At 36.1% G+C, this 18,751-nt stretch overlaps 2 protein-coding genes across 2 annotated transcripts; both read left to right on the top strand.

Moving 5' to 3' along the window:
• The first annotated feature begins 3,269 nt into the window (after window positions 1–3,269).
• Window positions 3,270–6,906, top strand: vcpkmt (valosin containing protein lysine (K) methyltransferase). Its single transcript, XM_084393536.1, has 5 exons — window positions 3,270–3,590; window positions 3,808–3,921; window positions 4,314–4,386; window positions 4,899–5,018; window positions 6,457–6,906. The coding sequence occupies exons 1-5, from the start codon at window positions 3,304–3,306 to the stop codon at window positions 6,562–6,564; spliced, it is 702 nt and encodes a 233-aa protein (XP_084249662.1). The 5' UTR covers window positions 3,270–3,303; the 3' UTR covers window positions 6,565–6,906.
• Window positions 6,907–10,721: 3,815 nt separating this feature from the next.
• On the top strand, window positions 10,722–18,243 carry LOC311281347 (calpain-1 catalytic subunit-like; the record flags this gene model as incomplete). Its single annotated transcript, XM_084394189.1, has 12 exons — window positions 10,722–10,960; window positions 12,014–12,083; window positions 12,235–12,353; window positions 12,443–12,576; window positions 13,494–13,668; window positions 13,902–13,976; window positions 14,868–14,953; window positions 17,082–17,156; window positions 17,240–17,400; window positions 17,642–17,805; window positions 17,904–17,915; window positions 18,040–18,243. Exons 1-12 carry the CDS (start codon window positions 10,724–10,726, stop codon window positions 18,241–18,243), a joined length of 1,512 nt encoding a protein of 503 aa, XP_084250315.1. The 5' UTR covers window positions 10,722–10,723.
• Between the last annotated feature and the right edge of the window lie 508 nt (window positions 18,244–18,751).

The following is an 18,751-nucleotide window of genomic DNA, read 5'->3' as shown; positions in this document are numbered from 1 at the left end:
TTTGAAAGCGTTGTGAAACGTGAAGAAGCAACCTTAATATAATTTTGCAGAAATGACCCTCAACATGTTTGTTGGATTAACAGCAATTTAGTGATAAATTATATTTAACAAACCTGTGTAATCATCTTCATATGCCAACCATATAAGCTGCAATAGCTCATCAGACTCAGGAGCTGATGCACAAGTGATAATTGAGGAGACATTTAAACAGCTGTCACCAAAGAAATAAAGCACCTTGCCAGTGCCACCCCAGCAGGCAGTCTCAAATGTCAGAGTCAGTCTCATGCAGAGACAAGCGAGAAGCAGGCAGGTTAGCTAATGAAAAGGCAAACTGGGCAGCAGATAGAGAGATGGGTCTAGTTAAATAAAATAAAAGATGTTTAAGCAGGAAGGAAAATTTTAACTCTTACAGCTTTTAGTTTCTCATTTGATAAACCATTGACTATAAGGGGCAGCAGTTTATAGACAATGTTCTTGTCTTTGCTGAAACAGATTAATGAGTAACATGAGAAAGTGCTGAGAGTCGGAAAGCCTGCTGGACTTAAATTACAATGCAAAAACACATTTCCATATCATTGACATTGACATGCAGCATTTCAGGTCAAAAATGCCTTGCTGAGCTCTCCTGCCCATTCTATAACCCTAAAAGGAGTGTGATGATGTGTGGAGACCATTGGCACATTGTGAGCATAGCAGACAACTCAGTGGGGAACTGCTTATCTTACGCTATTACCCTGTGGACCATGGGAGAAAACAGCAGCTGATCTTTGTAAACAATAAATGCCATTACTTTGTAGTAGCCTATCAGATTAAATGCTATTCCAGACACACAGAGTACTGTGTGAGAGAGTCTTTTCTCTTCAGCAGCCAGGTGATTGAAAATCTAAAATACACTTTTGCTGGTTTTGGCATTGCATGCGAGTTAAGAAGTGATAGTGATGGACTACAGTTTTCTTACGAAGAAACGCAGTAAAGAATATGATTTCAATCATGTTTCTTCAAGCCCACACTTCCCCCAGAACAAGCACCACACGGAGAGGTCTTGTACATGGAGAGGTACATGTGGCCAAAGACATGAAGAAAGAAAAATCTCTCCGCTATAGGTCAAGGCTACCCCATCTGAGTCCACATGGTTCAGGTTGGCAGAGAAGGATCTCTATACTGCACGTGATTCTGAAACTTTCCTGGTCAGAAGATGCAGTAGTCAGAAGTACAGATATGTGAAAGCAAGCATTCTTCAACAACTTAGAAACTTGGTTCACACAAAAATGAAAATTATGTCAATTACTCACTCTCATGTCATTCCAAACTCGTAAGACTTTCCATCATCGTTGAAACACAATTTCTAATGAAATCTCTGTCTCTCCAGTAAGTCTAGGCCTATTCACACAAAACTCTGACCATTCAAAACATTCATAAAGAGACTGTAAAACAAATCCATATCAGTCGAGCTGTCTAGTCCAAGTCTTCTGAAGGGCCACGATCGCTTTATATGATGAATAGATTTAATTTAGGTTTTTATTGATCAGCGTCAGCAACATACATAAAACAAGTGGTAAACAGAAGTGCAAGCATGCTCGCTTGACATGCAAGAACCAATGAGATTTGTTCTTGCGTGTCTCGCATACACATTTGAGCTTCTGCAAGAATCAATGGAGGTTTGTTATTGCACGTCAAGCAAGTATGATTTACCAAATTTGAGTGCTTTATGTATGTATGTCAGTCAGAGTGGACGACCAAAATGTCTGGATCTCAACAGGAAGAGTTAGTTCCACACAAAAGTCCTATGTAGTGAAGATTCTGGAAGGGACACTTAAATTTGATACTAATTACATAATCCATTTTCTCTGAATCTGAGCATACTGTAGTTGAGTTAAATTCGGCTCATTTTTGGTCATAGCAGAATTTTAACTAAATTTGTAGTTACTCTGTTTTACATTTGTACATATGTTTCCCAACCCTGCTCCTGGAGTACCCCCAACACTGCACGTTTTCTTTGTCTCCCTAATCAAACACACCTGATTCAACTCATCAGCTCATTATCACATGGGTTAATGAGCTGATGAGTTGAATCAGGTGTGCTTGATTAGGGAGACAAAGAAAACGTGCAGTGTTGGTGGTACTCCAGGAGCAGGGTTGATGACAATGATGTCAACATATACTGTAGGCTACAAACCATAGAAAACCTGTATGAATCAGTCTACACTGCCATCTAATGGCACCATATAAAACCACCATGTTTGGTAGCTCAAAACTATCAACTTCACTAAACATCAGTCACATACACGTTCTCACACATCATGCAAATGTGGGTCCTGTCACAAAAACGGAAGTGTTATATGAATAGGCCTATTATTAATATGAACTATTGATCAAGCAATCAAAATGGTATGGAAGATCTTGTATGACACAGGACTGCATGTCCTTGACAATAAACTCAATGAACTTTATTTGTAATCAGTTATTTATGGTGACTTTAAACTGCATTGGAGCAAATAATAAACAATAAAATTACTTAAATAAATAATAGCAGTAAGCCGTTACAAATACATGGTAAAACTACAATATTTTTAAGTCAGTTAGGTAGTTCTTCTTTATGACAATTGACAAACACGTGCTTAGCTTCCATAAGTCAACTAGCTAGACTAGCTAGCTAGTTCTTTGTAATGCAAATTTCTGTTTATAAATTTGGGATTTTCTTAGGCCTATTTGATGCCAGTCTGAAAGACATTCCTCTACCAGTCGGACAGTTTACTAATAGACCTTATGCAGCAGTGCCATGATAGGTATGACAGCAAAGCTGTGAGGGATAAACTTACCTGTTTTCAGTGGCATCCGCAGTAAAAAGCTTTATGTATAAGATGCTTGATCACTTATCATTTTCCACAGCTATATGGTCTGGGGGGTTTTTGTCAACTGAAATTTCTCGGAAAGATATTTTTTTGAGTGTTTCATCAGCAGAACAATCCAAAAATACATTAATACCATAAGCCAGAGATATAGTCTATCTATCTACAGTATCTATACCTGACAGCCTCCCAAAGATGGCGCTGCTGTGAATAAGGTCTATTCTGTGACGGTGAAAACTTAAAAGTTAAAATACCACTTGAATGCCAGTTCAACAAACAGATTTACGCATAGCCAAAAAAACAAACCAAAAAAAAAACAAAACAACAACATTACACAAACAGCCTATCACCAGTATTATGAATAAACTGCCAAACGATTTGAGTCCATCAGTGAAAAGAACCGGTTCAAATGAATGATTCGCGAATCAGACGTCACGGAGATGTGTGACGTAGAATGCGTGCAGTGTTCAGCGGTCTAAAGAACATGGCGACTGACGAGGATTCAGAAGATTATTTTGTTAGAGAAATAGAAAAAAATGACGGGTCTATTTTAAGAATGTATCAGTGCAGCAAAGGGGACGTGGGCTGTGTAGTATGGGACGCTGCTATTGTCCTGTCAAAATACCTCGAAACGGAACAATTTTGCAGTATTCAGTCTGGTGTTAGTACGTGGTTCTCCAAGAGCATTATTGAACTGGGTGCAGGAACAGGACTAGTTGGTATCGTGGCTTCAACTCTGGGGTGAGTTATGAATTATGTGCCATATAAACATATTAATTAAAATAGATTAGATGTGATATGTGGCCATTTAAACAACTGATGAAAATGAATTTATTATATTCGGAAAGTTATAGGATTTTAATGTATTATTATTTGTTCTGATAATAAAGTTATTAAGTTTTAAGTTAAATATTACGTTTTTTGGCTGGATTTCAACCTGAGTAATGTGCACCCATAGGGCAAATGTTACAGTGACAGATCTAGAAGAGCTGCAGCCTCTCCTAAAGCTGAACATTGAGAAAAATCAGCAACTGATCCGTACAGGCTCAATCACAGCCAAGGTACTGAAATGGTTTGTACTGCATTTCATCCTACACCACAGGATCTTTTTGGGAGGGGTGTGTTTTCATCCTTAGCTATGAAACCTATTCATTCATTACATTCAAGGTTTACTAAATAAACGTTTTACATCAAAATAAATGAATACACTTAAAAAAAGTTTTCTTCCAAATAAAGTTGCCCCCATATGATCACATGACCATATTGCACTCAAATAAATTAAAATATTGTCATCATTTATTCACCCTTATGTCATTCCAAACATTTATGACTTTTCTTATATAAAAGATTCTTTTCTTATGTGAAAATATTTAGAAAAAGGTCTGTTTTTTTGTCCTTACAATGAAAGGTTTTCATTTCATGAAAACGACTATTGAAACTTATGAAATTTTTTCCTTTTAAAAGGGGTGGAAGTGTTGAAGATTTTCTACCTAATCCTCATTATATTCTGATGGCTGATTGTATCTACTATGAACAGGTACTATAACAATGAATATTACACATATATATATATATATATATATATATATATATATATATACTTTTTTTTTTTTTTTTAAGAACTTGTGTTACCCATACAGCAATGGATCTTATTAACAGCAGCGCCATCTTTGATTTTTAACGGGAATGAGACTGTGAGGGATAGACATACATCTCTTCTTTGGGTTGTACTGTTTACATGTTTATGTTTACTTTAATGTGTTTTATTGGTTGTTCTGCTGACAAAACACTGCAAAAGTATCTTTCCAAGAAATTTCTGTAGACACAAAAACTCCAGACAACATGAATAAAATTATAAGTGATAAAACTCTAGGAGTTTTAGACAGCTTTTTACAGCGGATGCCATTGAAAACACGGTAAGTCTATCCCTCACAGCCTCGCTTTCATACCTGTTATGGCGCTGCTCTGAATAAGGTCTATAGTTAGCTCTACATTCCAGAATTGTTAACAGTACTAGGTTTAATACCCTTTGTGTTTTATATTCCACAGTCTGTGGAGCCACTAGTGGAGACTCTGAAACTCTTGGCTGGACCAGAGACGTGCATCATCTGTTGCTATGAGCAGCGCACTGTTGGTGTCAATCCTGAAATAGAGAGGAGATTCTTTCAGGTGAGAGAAATAAACTGTAAAATACTCTATTACTCCTATATATTTAGTGGCACACTTTAATGAGAGTGTGTTAGATCAGTAGAATATATAATAAAGGGGACCTATTATGCCCCTTTTTACAAAATGTTGTATAAATCTCAGCTTTTCCCAGAATGTGTCTGTGAAGTTTCTGCTCAAAATACCCCACAGATCATTTATTATATGATGCCCAAAATGCCCCTTTTTGGGTGGAAGCAAAAACATGCTGTTTTTTGTGCGTGTATCTTTAAATACAAATGAGCTGCTGCTTCCCGCCCCCCTTTCCAGAAGAGGGCTGCGCCTTTACAGCTTGTACCTGGAATAGTCTGGCAACAAAAAAACAGGAGAAACAGTATGGATGGATTTTTGCATTCCACTGCACTGCTTTTCCATTATTTTCAATGTAAACGTGCGCTAGACAGACCTTGCGTTTTTTTCCCCCTCCCATTCGGGGCAATTCACTCAATGGGCCCTATTTTAACGATCTGAAACGCAAGTGTCAAAGCGCAAAGCGCAAGTAACTTTGTGGGCGGGTCTTGGCGCTGTTGCTATTTTCCCGGCGGGATAAATGACTCTTGCGCCTGGCGCAAATCTAAAAGGGGTTGGTCTGAAGTAGCTTCATTATTCATAGGTGTGGTTTGGGTGTAACGTGAAATAAACCAATCAGAGCGACATCTCACATTCCCTTTAAGAGCAGGCGCGCTTGTTCTAAAGCGGATTCCTATTATAACGGCGGATTTGCCAGGCGCACGCGAGGAGCGGTTCACAGCCGAGGAGACCGACGTTCTCGTCAGGGACATTGGGGATGGAGAAACACACCCAAATTAACTTCGGTTAAACAGGCGTATGATAATTTGGGTAAATGTGTAAGCTAGATGTATGCTTTTATAATAAACTGTCTATCTATCTATCGTAATAATGAATGATTTGCAAAAATGATAACTGCTGCGTCTGTGTGTAGATGAGAGAATCAAAGTGCATGCGCGTTGTGCACACGCTACATTGCTTAAGGCCAAGCATGCGCCCTTAAAATAGCATATGCATAACACGTGGACAGTGGAAAATGCTAGGTGTCGAGATGCGAATTTCGAGATTAAAATTCTTTTAACTTTAGCGCTGCATTTTTAGAACGATGTTTCCTGTGGGCGGGATGTTTCCTAACAGCCTGTTACACTGTGACCTCACAATGTATAAAAGATGCGGACAAGTCATTTTGAGACACTGTTTATGATTTATGGGGAATAAAAAAAAAGGAGTATGTGATTTTACCATTGTAGGGTGTTTGTGTACACACACTGCTGACGCATTTATGTTTTGCATAAAAGGTTCCTTTTAAATGCATGAATAAAAAGCCAGTTACATTTCTTGTCAGGCTAAATCTGCTTTTGTCTTATTCCTCATCTAATACACTGTTTCATAGCTACTTCTGCAAGAGTTCCAGTCAGAGGAGATCCCACCTGAGAAACAAGACCCAGAATTCAACAGTCCTGACATTCGTCTTCTCCACCTGCGACGAAGAGTCGACTGAATGCCTTTTACGAGGATGTTTGTGTTTTAATAGACTGCAGTGTTTGTCACTGTACCTATTATAAAAAAACTATTTTTAAGTGCATTTTATGTGGTCTGGGAATTTGGTCTTAATGTGAGCCCAAGTGTGTTTTCAGACAAACAAGTTTAAGCAAATGGCATGTGCATTGTGCACTATGTTAAACTGACAATAAATCTCAAGTGTGTTTTTTTTGTTGTTGTTTTTTTACACCAATTCAAAGAATGTTAAACTGAGTGTGATCTGTAAATAGGCTAATCACTGTCTAAACTTCACCAAAATATTTTTGTCAATACTAAATCATTTAAAAACCTTTAGACAATGCTCAGTTTCAGTGTCATTAATCATCTGATTGTAATGTTTCAGCATTATTTATTTTTTTACAGTTTTGTCCAGTGTCATTCTGGGCCTTTGAATGCATTGAGACTACAGTGGAGATGTTTAGTGGTATGTTTAATAATTTCTTAAGACTTAAAGAGCTACATCTGAAGCAGAAAACAGAATTTTCAGCAAATACTGATCTTTATAGATTTAAATTTGAAGTATGTATTATTTAGTTATTAGATCCAAATTAATGTGTTTACTTTTTGAAGTCACAATTAATTACAGAGGCAGAATTAACATTTAGATTTTTGTCAAATCTATAAAATAGAAATTATGACTTTAAAATGAAAATTTAAGGGATTTATTTTATTGTGATGGTAAAGCAGTGAATATGTGTGTTACAAAACCCTGGAGATTCATCAGCTTGGTCCTTTCATTTGCAAGATTTTTAAATTAAAATAGGAAAAGATTAATATATAACCCCAAGTGTCTTTGGGATAAAATGCTATTAGGATTTTTAGAGTGCTTTACTGTACCAAATGCTAATAATAATGATTGTTCAAAGGATTCTACATCAGACCACCTGATCTTAACTGGTATTCCCTCTTCTACACCAAAGATGAACTAAATAAACTATGTATTAATTTTAAATAATGCATGGACTGGATTTAGTGGTTTATGGCCTCATAAAGTCTCTGGTGGGAACATGATTGAGGATTGAGTTTAATAATTCTTTATTTATTGTTTAGTAAAAAAATTTATTTGCATTTTAGTCCACCGCTCCATGCTTGTTCATACAAAAATGCAGTTATTTTAGTCACACTGCTGCAACTTGTTAAGTCAGTGATAGACATAAATCAAAATGTCTTCAGTGTGCCTACTGCTCCTGTCTTTGGGCCTTTAATTTGACCTATTCTGGACGCAGATTTGCAGAAACACCAGACTCCACTTAATCTACAGTTCATAATGATTCAGAAGAATCCAGAATTATTTTTGCCAGACAATACATGGCGCACAACTGATCAGCATAAAATGCTATACACAGTTCAAAAATCAAATCAAATCAAGTCAAAATTTATTTCTATAGCACATTTAAAAGCAACAGATTTGTAACAAAGTGCTGTACAATAAAATATTGAGCATGTAAAAAGAAACCATGCAGCATACAAAATATAAACACATTAAACAAAATACAATAAAAATCAAAGATCTAATCTAATCAAAAGCCAGAGAACAAATAAGATTTAAAACTGGCTAATGAATGAGCAGACCTCACATTTAAGGGCAGACTGTTCTAAAGTCTAGGTGCTGCAGAAGAGAAGGCTCGACCACCCTTAGTTTTACAGCGAAAATGTGGGACAGTTAAGAGAAGCTGATTACCAGATCTAAGTGTTCTTTGGGGGGTGTAAGGAATCAGAAGGTCACAAATGTATTTTGGTGCAACGCCAGATGAAGCCTTTTACACAAATACAGCAAAGTTAGAATCAATTCTTAACTTTACAAGTCACTAAAATGGGAGATATGTGTTCTCTCTTTTTTTGTGCCGATTAAGATGTCTCACTGCAGCATTTTGGACAATTTGCAGGCGAGAGATCGCAGTTTTAGACAGGGAATTAGAGTAGTCCAGACGTGATGTTATGAGAGCGTGGATTACGGTCTCCAAATCTTTCGGAGGTAGAAACTGTTTTAATTACCGATCTCAGATGAAAGAAACTGCCCTTTATGTACTGATTTGTTTCTAAAAATGTAGAGACAAATCAAATGTAACCCCAAGATTCCTTACATGAAGCTGAACACTGGCGGCGATAGAATCTAAATAAAAAAAGAAATCAAAATTTTGCTTTTGCTTCATTTAATTGCAAAATTTTTTTAGCCATTGAACATTTGATCTCCTCAAAACAGTTGAAGAGCATGCCCAAAGGATAAAAACTGTCAGTTTTAGCGGGTAGATAAAACTGTGTATCGTCAGCAAAGCAATGGTAGGAAATCCTATATTTCTTAAAAATGGCACCCAATGGTAGCATATAAATTGGAAAGAGAAGAGGGCCTAGAATGGACCCTTGGGGCACACCACATAATAGGGGAAACGAGGAAGAAGAAAATTTGCTCACTGAGAAAGTTCTGTCTTTGAGCTAAGAGGCCAACCACTGCAAGGTGTCACCCTGAGTATTAAACATAGTTTCAAAGATGCTTTCTTCAGTGGTTTTCCAAATCTCTCTAAATACCCAAATGGAACAAAAGAACTGTGAACATTTAGCACCCAGATATTCATGAAGTTGGACCTACTCTCATGCACATAGGGTCACACCTGGTTTCGGGTATTACTGACTGAGGGAGTGGGGGAGACGGGGGGATGAGATAAGAATGACCAAATGGAATCCTGGAATTTTTCATCTCATTTTAATATTTTACATTTGTACTGCTTGTATTACAAGTGAACTTATATAGGTATACTGATAGTTTACTAGCCAAATACTTGTAGCACATTTTTTAGCTTATGAAAGTACACTTTGAAGTATACTCTCAGCAAACTACTAGTTGGTAGTTTTATACTGCAAATATACTTGTTTTTTTTTTCATTAAGTGAACTTAACATCATACTTAGTTCTCTATTTATGTATTATTTTACACTTTAAGTATACTACTATGTTCCTATTTAGGTATTAATTTTACTAGAAATATACCTTTCTTATACCATCCACTTTCCCCACCAGGTTTTTTTTTTACAGTTACAGAGAGTAAAGTAAAGATCGAAAGAGTAAAGTAGATTGGAAGCAAACCAGTGGACTAGCCTACATAAAAATTCATATACTCAGAATTAGGAACATATCTGTTTTCTTTATAAATAAAACAATGTAAGTTTATAAGACAGTATGTAAAACTATGTGTAAAGGCTACTCAGTCAAACACAACTACAAGCCAAGTATGCTTAGAATAAGTCGTTATACTTTTAAGTATATCTGGATCAAAAGGTATAGGCCAAATATACTTTTCTGTCAGTTTAAGTCAAGTAGACTTGTGTAATTTTAAGTATACTTCTGAGAAGTCCATAAATTATATGAAATTATACTTTCTTATATTTCAGTTTATAAGAAGTACACTATAGCACATTTGAATAAACTTTTTAAGGGGAGTTTCGGGTGAGAACATGAGTGAGATTTGTGAAGAGATCAGTATAGAGTTTCTGTATTTTCATGATCTTACTATATATCATATTAACTTTATTGATAAGTCAGATGAAGTTTCTTTATTAATTCAATATTATAAAAAATAAACATTATTTTGGCTACAATCTTAAAAAGACATTTGAAGTTAAAACTGATTTTAGTGTTCATTTGCATATTCAAATTTTTTTAGAGTTAAGGCTATAAATGGTGGAACTGGTGTCCCTGAGCAAAACCAAACCTACACACTGCTCTACACCCTTCCAGAAATCATCATTCGGTCTGAGCGCGGAATTCCTTAGCCTAGGGCAGAACAAAGAGAATCGGTCAAACCTAGTAAGAGAAAACTGCTCAATTAGGTGAGTTGTTATCCTTGAAGGTGAAGTATATCATTTATATCTTGAAAACTGAGTTTAATCTCTAATTATATTGTAAGTCTCTTAAAAGCTATCAAGATGTGTCTTTCAAAGGGACAAGATTTCTCTCCCAAACAGGTCTAACAAGCCTAGAGTATCTTATCTCTTATAGGTCTTTGGAAACAAAACATATTATAGCACAGTGTTGTGTCATTTCGTAAACAATGCCAGATGTGAAACTTTTATCTGTTTTTCTTTATATTTTTTCCTAAAAATCTGACTTTTACAGCTGTAAAAATGCCACCACCTCGTGTGAACAGAATACCCGGGGATGAACAGCCCACAAGAGACAAAATGGGCACTCTTGACGTCCCTTTGAAATTCTTGGATCAGGACTACCAGGAGTTGAAGAAGAGCTGCTTCACCAATAAAATGAGATATGTTGATGAGAAGTTCCCTTCAGACAGCAGCTCCATTGACCCAAAGAAGAAACTTGGATTGGATATGAAACAAATCAAATGGTTGAGGCCATCAGTAAGTTACCTGTATTGACTTTCCATCTTCAGACCTTCAGAAACTTTCAAGAAGAGTTTATAGACATTATTGTTTGAACGGATCTAAAATAACTTGTTGAATATTACATCATCAATTGTTGCTAAATGTCTCTTAGGGCTTGTAAAAACAGGTTTGTCTGTAGCATTTCCCAACATATTTTTATTTACAATTGTGGCAAGACATCTTAAAGGCACAATAGATAGATTGATCTATTGATAGATATCTAATAGACAGATAGAACAATAGATTTAATTTTTTAGATTAAGATCTCCAAAACGACTAATACAATGCTATATATTTTGTTTGTTTTGATGTGTACTTGCATGATCGCAAATGTTTCCGGCAATGTTTAAATCCAGAGAAATCAGGTATTTTAACCAGTGTAACGGCCCGTGTCATTATGTCGTCTGTCAATGACGTAATATATCCACTTTAACAGTAGGACATATTTGAGTTTGGATACTTTTATTGACAGAAAACTAATCATTGTTATATAGTTCAACACGGTTAGTCTTATTGCTTGAATCTCTTGTTGTCTTGATTTACCGCCAGTAACATGTTTGTACCATGCCTCAGAGACAATGTAATTCAGTCAAGTGGCTAGCATGGCATAATCAAAAAGAGCTTGTAGTAAAAGTACAGCATTTTCTCCACAATATATTTTAAAATTAAGTGCATGCCATTTAGCAACACAGGTCACCCAGCTTTTAATAACATGATATTCTAATATCGATCTAGCTTACTGCAATTAAACAGCCACCGAGCGAACGCACAGAGTAACGTTAACATAACTTTCAACACACTCAAATGTATTTTAAGATGACAACTCCCATGATTCCACGTTCAGTCACGGCATCATCAAGCAACGCCTTTGTTATTGTTTTGAAAAAGGAACCTCTAGAGGCGTACTGTGCCTTTAAGTGTCTTGAAAGCAGATTCAAAATACAATATACAAGTTTAAATGTCTTCAGTTGTTCCCAAATCGCAAATTTCATTGTATAATGTATTAATTTAATTATTCTCTCTCTTTAGAAAATAGTGGCAGACCCTCAACTCATTGTTAAGGGGGTTTCCAGGTTTGACTATTCCCAAGGATCTTTAGGTATGTTTATATCTGTGTTTATTACATACTCCAGTAGGTGTTGGTTTTGAATGATACTGTATCTGTGCAGTAATTTGCATCACTCTATATTTTGTCTTTTGTTAACACAACGAAAGATCTATTTTTGCTAATGTTTGTGCTTTTACCTTAGGAAACTGCTGGTTTCTTGCTTCAGTTGGAGCTTTAACCTTTCAGGAGGATGTCATGGACCAGGTCATGCCAGTTGGCCAGTCATTTGGCGAAGATTACGCAGGGATATTTCACTTTAGAGTGAGTTCTTTGGTCTTTTTCAAAATAACTTAAATACATTTTATAAAATCAAATGATCAGTCCTTAACCCTTCTGCTTTATTCATATAGTTCTGGAGGTTTGGGAAATGGATTGACGTTGTCATTGATGACAAACTTCCAACAATCGATGGCAAGCTCATTTTTGTTCATTCAAAAACATCTAATGAGTTTTGGCCTGCCTTGCTGGAGAAAGCTTATGCCAAGTAGGTTTATTCTTAAAATGATTCTTCTTTCATAGTATAAAAGCATGTTTGTTTACTGAACATAAGAAAAAGAGATCCAAATACAGGCCAAAAAGCCCACAGGATTTGATTGTCCAGAGGCCACAAATAAAGTGTGCAAAGCGTTTTTGTGTTCAACCCTTCATCAGTGTCACACTTTATTGACCATAAACATATTAGGTTGCACTTGATTTTACAGTAAGTGTACTTACCCAAGACAGCACTGGTAATATAAGGTAACTACATGGGTAATTGTTAAGTTTAGGGGGAGGTTCAGGGTAGTACCTAGTTATTACCCTGTTATTGTAATTGCTATATTAAGTACGTATGTACATGGGGAACAAGACAGTAAATAAAGTTGGTTACACTTTATTTTAAGGTGTCATTGTAGTAATTATACATTTAAGTACTAAGTAATATTAAGCAACTACATGTACTTACTATAGGGTTAAGGTAGGATTAGAATTTGGTTGAGGGTTCGTTGCATGTAATTATGCATAATTTACTTTTATTACTATAGTATGGTAATATTTTTTAACCATAATTACAAGAGATTTTGGCCCTTTTTATGTTTTGTATGTATCTTGGTTCTGTACCTTATGACATTGTCACAATGATAACAGTCCAAACCCGGTCCTGGAGGGCCGCTGTCCTGCAGAGTTTAGCTCCAGCTTGCCTCAACACCCCTGCCTGGAAGTTTCTAGTAAGCCTAGTAAGACCTTGATTAGTTGGTGTGTTTAATTGAGGTTGGAGCTGAACTCTGCAGGACAGTGGCCCTCCAGGAGCAGGATTGGACACCCCTGGTCTATTTTAATCATCAACAATTTGAGTAATCCCACAGAATCAATCATTAAAGGCTTGGTGGTCCACTGTATTTAAATGTAGAATGACTTTTACAGGGTGTGCGGCTCCTATGCTGACATGAAGTCTGGTCTTGCATCTGAGGCTCTGTTGAACTTCACTGGTGGCATCCACGTGCACTTTGAAACAGCAAAAACTTCTATTGATTTGTGGAGCCTGATGAACCGTGCAGCAAAAGCAAAGGCTCTGATGGCCTGTAGCACCTTTCTGGGGGTAAGCGGTGATCTCAGGCTTGTCCAGATTTTTACCATGTCCATCTAAACACTGTCACTGAAGTATTTTGCATTAAAGATTTCAATGTTAAATTAAATACAAATTACTATAGTGAACATTTTTACAATGGAAGATGTAGCTGTACATAAAACAATCTCTTTTTTTCTATTTCCTGATACATATTTCACAGAGCAGCATTATTGATTCAATGTCTTTTTTTCATACCATATCAGAAAACATCTGCAAACACAGTATTACCCAATGGCATTGTTAAAGGCCATGTATATACAGTGACGGGGGTTTACAAGGTAAGTCTGCACAGAATCAAATGTCAGATCACTTTTCTATCAGATAAGAAAGACAGATAGACAGACAGATAAGCATATAGATAGATAGATGGATGGATGGATGGATGGATAGGTAGGTAGATAGATAGATAGATAGATAGATAGATAGATAGATAGATAGATAGATAGATAGATAGATAGATAGATAGATAGATAGATAGATAGATAGATAGATAGATAGATAGATTAGTCTGTCTTATTTCTGATTGGAAAGCAAGAATAGTGCGTTCTTTTCCAAAATATAACTGCAAGTAAACTCACCAGGGTTCCTTCCAATTCCAGTCCTCTAAGAAATGATCAAAACATGTAAAATCTTGCTGTCTAGCAACTCTCTGAATTTGTTTTCCATAGGAGCATCACTTTTTAGCAGACAGGTGTGTTAGATCAGGGTTAGATCTGAACTCTGCAGGTTTGATCTATACTATAGGAACAGGACTGGCAACCCTGAACTATAACAATACTTGCTTTGTTCTCATATTAACCATTTTTGTTATTGTGTACAGTACACCAGTATTTATTGACTAATTGCAATCAGATGTTTTCAGCATGAGCTCCACACTTGCTATGCCCTTTGTTCAGTTTGCATTCATTCATCTCAAGCCTGTGGTTTTGCAAGAGAAGTTTCTTGAAATAATGTTTTATATTTTATGTAACTCAAAGCATTGTGTTTAGTCACTTTAGTCCTGAGGTAAATATGTTATTTCACAATATCCCTGGTGAAATGGCATATTCTGTATTTAAACTGTGGTGGTGAAATCCCACAGAAGAAGCAAGTAGCTCACACTAAGGTTTAAAAGAATTTTATGACAAGCATTTTGCATTAAAAGTGTCATGTCATGTTGTATTCTACAGGTAACATGCCAAGAAAAACCAGTTCAGCTGGTGAGAGTGTTGAACCCTTGGGGAGAACAAGAGTGGACCGGTGACTGGAGTGACAAGTAAGAGTCAAATGAAATTATAGGTTCACTAATCACAACACTGATCAAGCGTCATTCTTTGTTTGTACCACTAAATGATTCATGACTATTATATTAAAAGAATTCTTAACAGGTTTGAGAGTTGTATTAAGTTATTAGTATGCTAAATAACTTTTTTCGGTTAGCTTGTTAGCTTTCAAACTGTAAATCTTCAAAAGTAATTTTGTCCCCATCATATATGTAGTATATTAGATAAAATATTAAGCTCACCAAGCTGAATACTATATTATTTTTTCTAGGTTTCTTTGATCAAAACATCAATAATTTTTAATTATACCACTACTTTTGCATGGATGCTGCTTTTTTTTAGTCAAGTCCCCATGGTTTGTATATATATACGTTTTTTCATATTTGTGATTCGGTGGCTCTGAATTTTCAAAACACCATTCAAAATGCTTGCTACGGACACGAAAAACGCAGAAAATCGAACCTGATCCGAATTTTATTATGACGGACGAAAGTTTCGGAGGCAGCGTAAAGCTTGATTGACATAACGTGAGGTCGTATTTATTTTTTAACGTGCGAAAATTTCGCCTTGAATATGGAGAGTCCTTGAATATCAAAAGAATAACCAAAACCTTATGTTAAGATGGCTCCTGCACTGAGTATTGTTTATTAGGCAATGGCATTGAGAAACGTTGCATGTGACCAAAATGTATTTGCAGTTTTTTCATTGAAGTAGTGGTTTTATCTCGCAATAGGGGTTATGCGGAACGCGCAACGTTCGAACCGGAAAACAGGTATAAACATTTCCGGTTAGCATTACCGTACGCATCTGCAGCGGTAGATGATCTCTGAAGTAACTTATTTTGCGCTTTTTTCAGAATACAATTCTTATTTCTGTTTTAATTAAAATGTCACGAATGCTTAAGTATCAGAAAAAAAAAAATTATAAAAAAAAAAAATGCAGTCTTCATTTGATTGTTTTAATCGTCTGCAAGCAAATATAAAAGGTTAAACTACTATGATAGCATACAAGTCTAAACTAACTTACTGATAGTTAGCTAACTCTACATCGGGTGCCATTAGCAAAAGCTACATATACTAACTTACATACCTTCATAATCATGAATAAATGAGGAGGCGTAAAAACTTAAATCCTTTATCTAACGGAGTACTCGAGGCTCTGGAAGTCCGTTTGGCAATACGAGGTACATCTGAAATGGATAGAATGGGTAGCTCCTGTAAACACCGGCTATAAAAGGTCGCCATTCCTACGCTGTGTTTACCTCAGTAGCTGACGACCGGAAGTAGTTATATCTGTTTTGTAGAACCCGGAAGTATGTTGCGCATAACCCCTATTGTCAATTTTCCTTCATTGTTAGAGTGTGCAGGCCTTTTTGAATCTAGGGTACGTTTACATGATAAAGTAAAAGTCTTTCATTTGCGTTTTTAGCGCACAACGACAATGAAACACTACGCGTCACCTATAGACTGAACATGCAACACCCATGTGCATGACGTCAGCGTTTTCACAAATTTGAGTTTTTGTATTTTACATGGAGACGATAACATTTTCGTTGTATGCAAAATCTTGCATAGGCCCCCAAAACGCCGTTGTCGTGTAAATGAATGGCCAGAACGAACAAAAAGTTTTCTGTTTTAATTTAAAATGGTGTCTTGTAAATGGCCCCTCAGTCCTTGAATATACCATTACAGTCTTGTTAAGGAATGTTCATACTAACATAGATTAAATCGCCGGAGGTTGTCAAGCGCTGTTGGTTTTTCATTTGTATTATTTACATAACGATCACTGTCATTCATATCGCCGGAATCTGCTAATTCTCATTCACTGAAGGATATTTTGAATGAATGAGCTTTTGTTGCCTTTAGTAATAGAATATCCCTTTGAAAACAAAAGCCAGTTCTTTAGTGACATCATCTTCTGCTAACTTTATTTCCATTATATGCCATTGAAAATTCAACTATACCCTTTTAGAAAAATATTTATTAATTCCAAAAGAAGCTTATTCAGGTCAAAAGGTAGCCTACAGTATATCTGTTTTTTTCCTCTTTATTTGCCGCTGCTAATTTCTCAGTTAGCATAACACCATTCAATATTTTAATATATGCTTTTGCATAACTTTAGGTCATCTTTGTGGGAAAAAGTGAGTAAGGAGGAGCGATCCAGGTGTCGTTCTTTGGCCAATGATGGGGAGTTCTGGTGAGCATTAACTGTAGTTTCAGATATGATCTCTTGCTGCATTAATGAATCAAATGTTTTCAGTAATTCATATTTTACTGCAGGATATCAATGGAGGACTTCACAAAATACTTTGAAGACATTGATATTTGCTGCCTCAGTCCTGAGTTTCTGGACAGTTCCTCTGAATGCAAATGGACTTCCACATGTTACAAAGACAGCTGGGTTGATGGGACTACAGCTGGTGGCTGCCTCAATAATAAAGGTAGCTCATAAACATATAATGAGAGAGAGTGGCATGTGAGCATTTTATACAATTACATACTAGCATGCATGAATAAATATATTAGATACAGCATGCAACATGCAATATGCTTTTTGGGTGTATATGCATAATATTGGCCATGGTGTGTGTGTGTGTGTGTGTGTGTGTGTGTGTGTGTGTGAATGTTTATGTGTACCTACTGCATGTACCTCAAAGGTCTAATTAAATGGATGTCTTGTAGACCTTTTCTGGACGAACCCTCAGTTTCGGGTGAGGATTGAGGAGCTTGATAAGGAATGCAGTGGTCAGTGCCCTGAAAACATACTGGTGTCCCTCATGCAGAACCATGAGAAGAGAAACAGAAGTGAAGTTTCTAACTACTCCATCGGCTTCTATGTTTTTGCGGTCAGTATTAACAAATAACTCTATTGGAGTCACAGAAAATACAGTAATTTTGGTTTCCACTTATTAATGGTGTGCTATTCTATTTTCTACTTCAACAGATTCCACCAGAGGCAAGTAAAAAATATAATTCAAGCTCAAAAGTGTACAACTTTGCTTTGAAAATGCATAAATTACATGATATTTACTAAATAAACTGGTTGCTTGATTACAAGTTTATATTTAATTCTCCTTTAGATGAAAGATGTGAAGCTCCCGGACAAGTTCTTCTACCGTAAACGCCCCATTGAAGGTAGTGGGAACTTCATCAGTGCAAGACATGTGATGAGATTCTTTAAGCTTGAACCAGGAGAGTATCTCATTGTACCGGCCACTTTCAATCCTAAAGAGAGTGCAAAATTCATATTGTCCATCTTCTCAAAGAGTGAATCCCAGAAGTGAAATATGAAACCTGAGATGACATATTTATTAAATGACCTATCAGTGACTCCAGATAAATGAAAAGACACGACTGCAGTACTGACAGTTTCATACATCAGTGCTATATTCCCCGGGGATTTATGTTGTTTACAAGCATTAATGTTTCTCTTAAACTATTGTTATTTCATGTAATATCTGAATTTGTGAGCTGTGAAATTAATGTTATTAGTCACATTTATTGTTGTTTATGTGTAAAGTTTTAGATTTTCTGTCATGTTGTAACATTGTGTTTGGGTCAGGTCAGTCAGTAACATAATGACACCTTGTTAATGTCATTTCAGTGACTGAGTGCCCATCATGTCTTCAAAATGAATCGTATAGACTGAAGTGTCACAAAAGATCCAATACTAAAAAAATAAACAATGTTTTTCAAATAATTATTTTCCCATATTTTTTTTCAAATGTCTGATTCCAATTTTAATATTTGCTATGAAATAAGACTGATTGACCGCTAGTGCGGCTGCGTCGA

The sequence above is a fragment of the Rutilus rutilus genome (assembly GCF_951802725.1).
Source record: "Rutilus rutilus genome assembly, chromosome: 21".
Taxonomy (NCBI): Eukaryota; Metazoa; Chordata; class Actinopteri; order Cypriniformes; family Leuciscidae; genus Rutilus; species Rutilus rutilus.
Note: the sequence above shows the minus strand (reverse complement) of the source record. Positions and strands in the feature narration are given on the sequence as shown.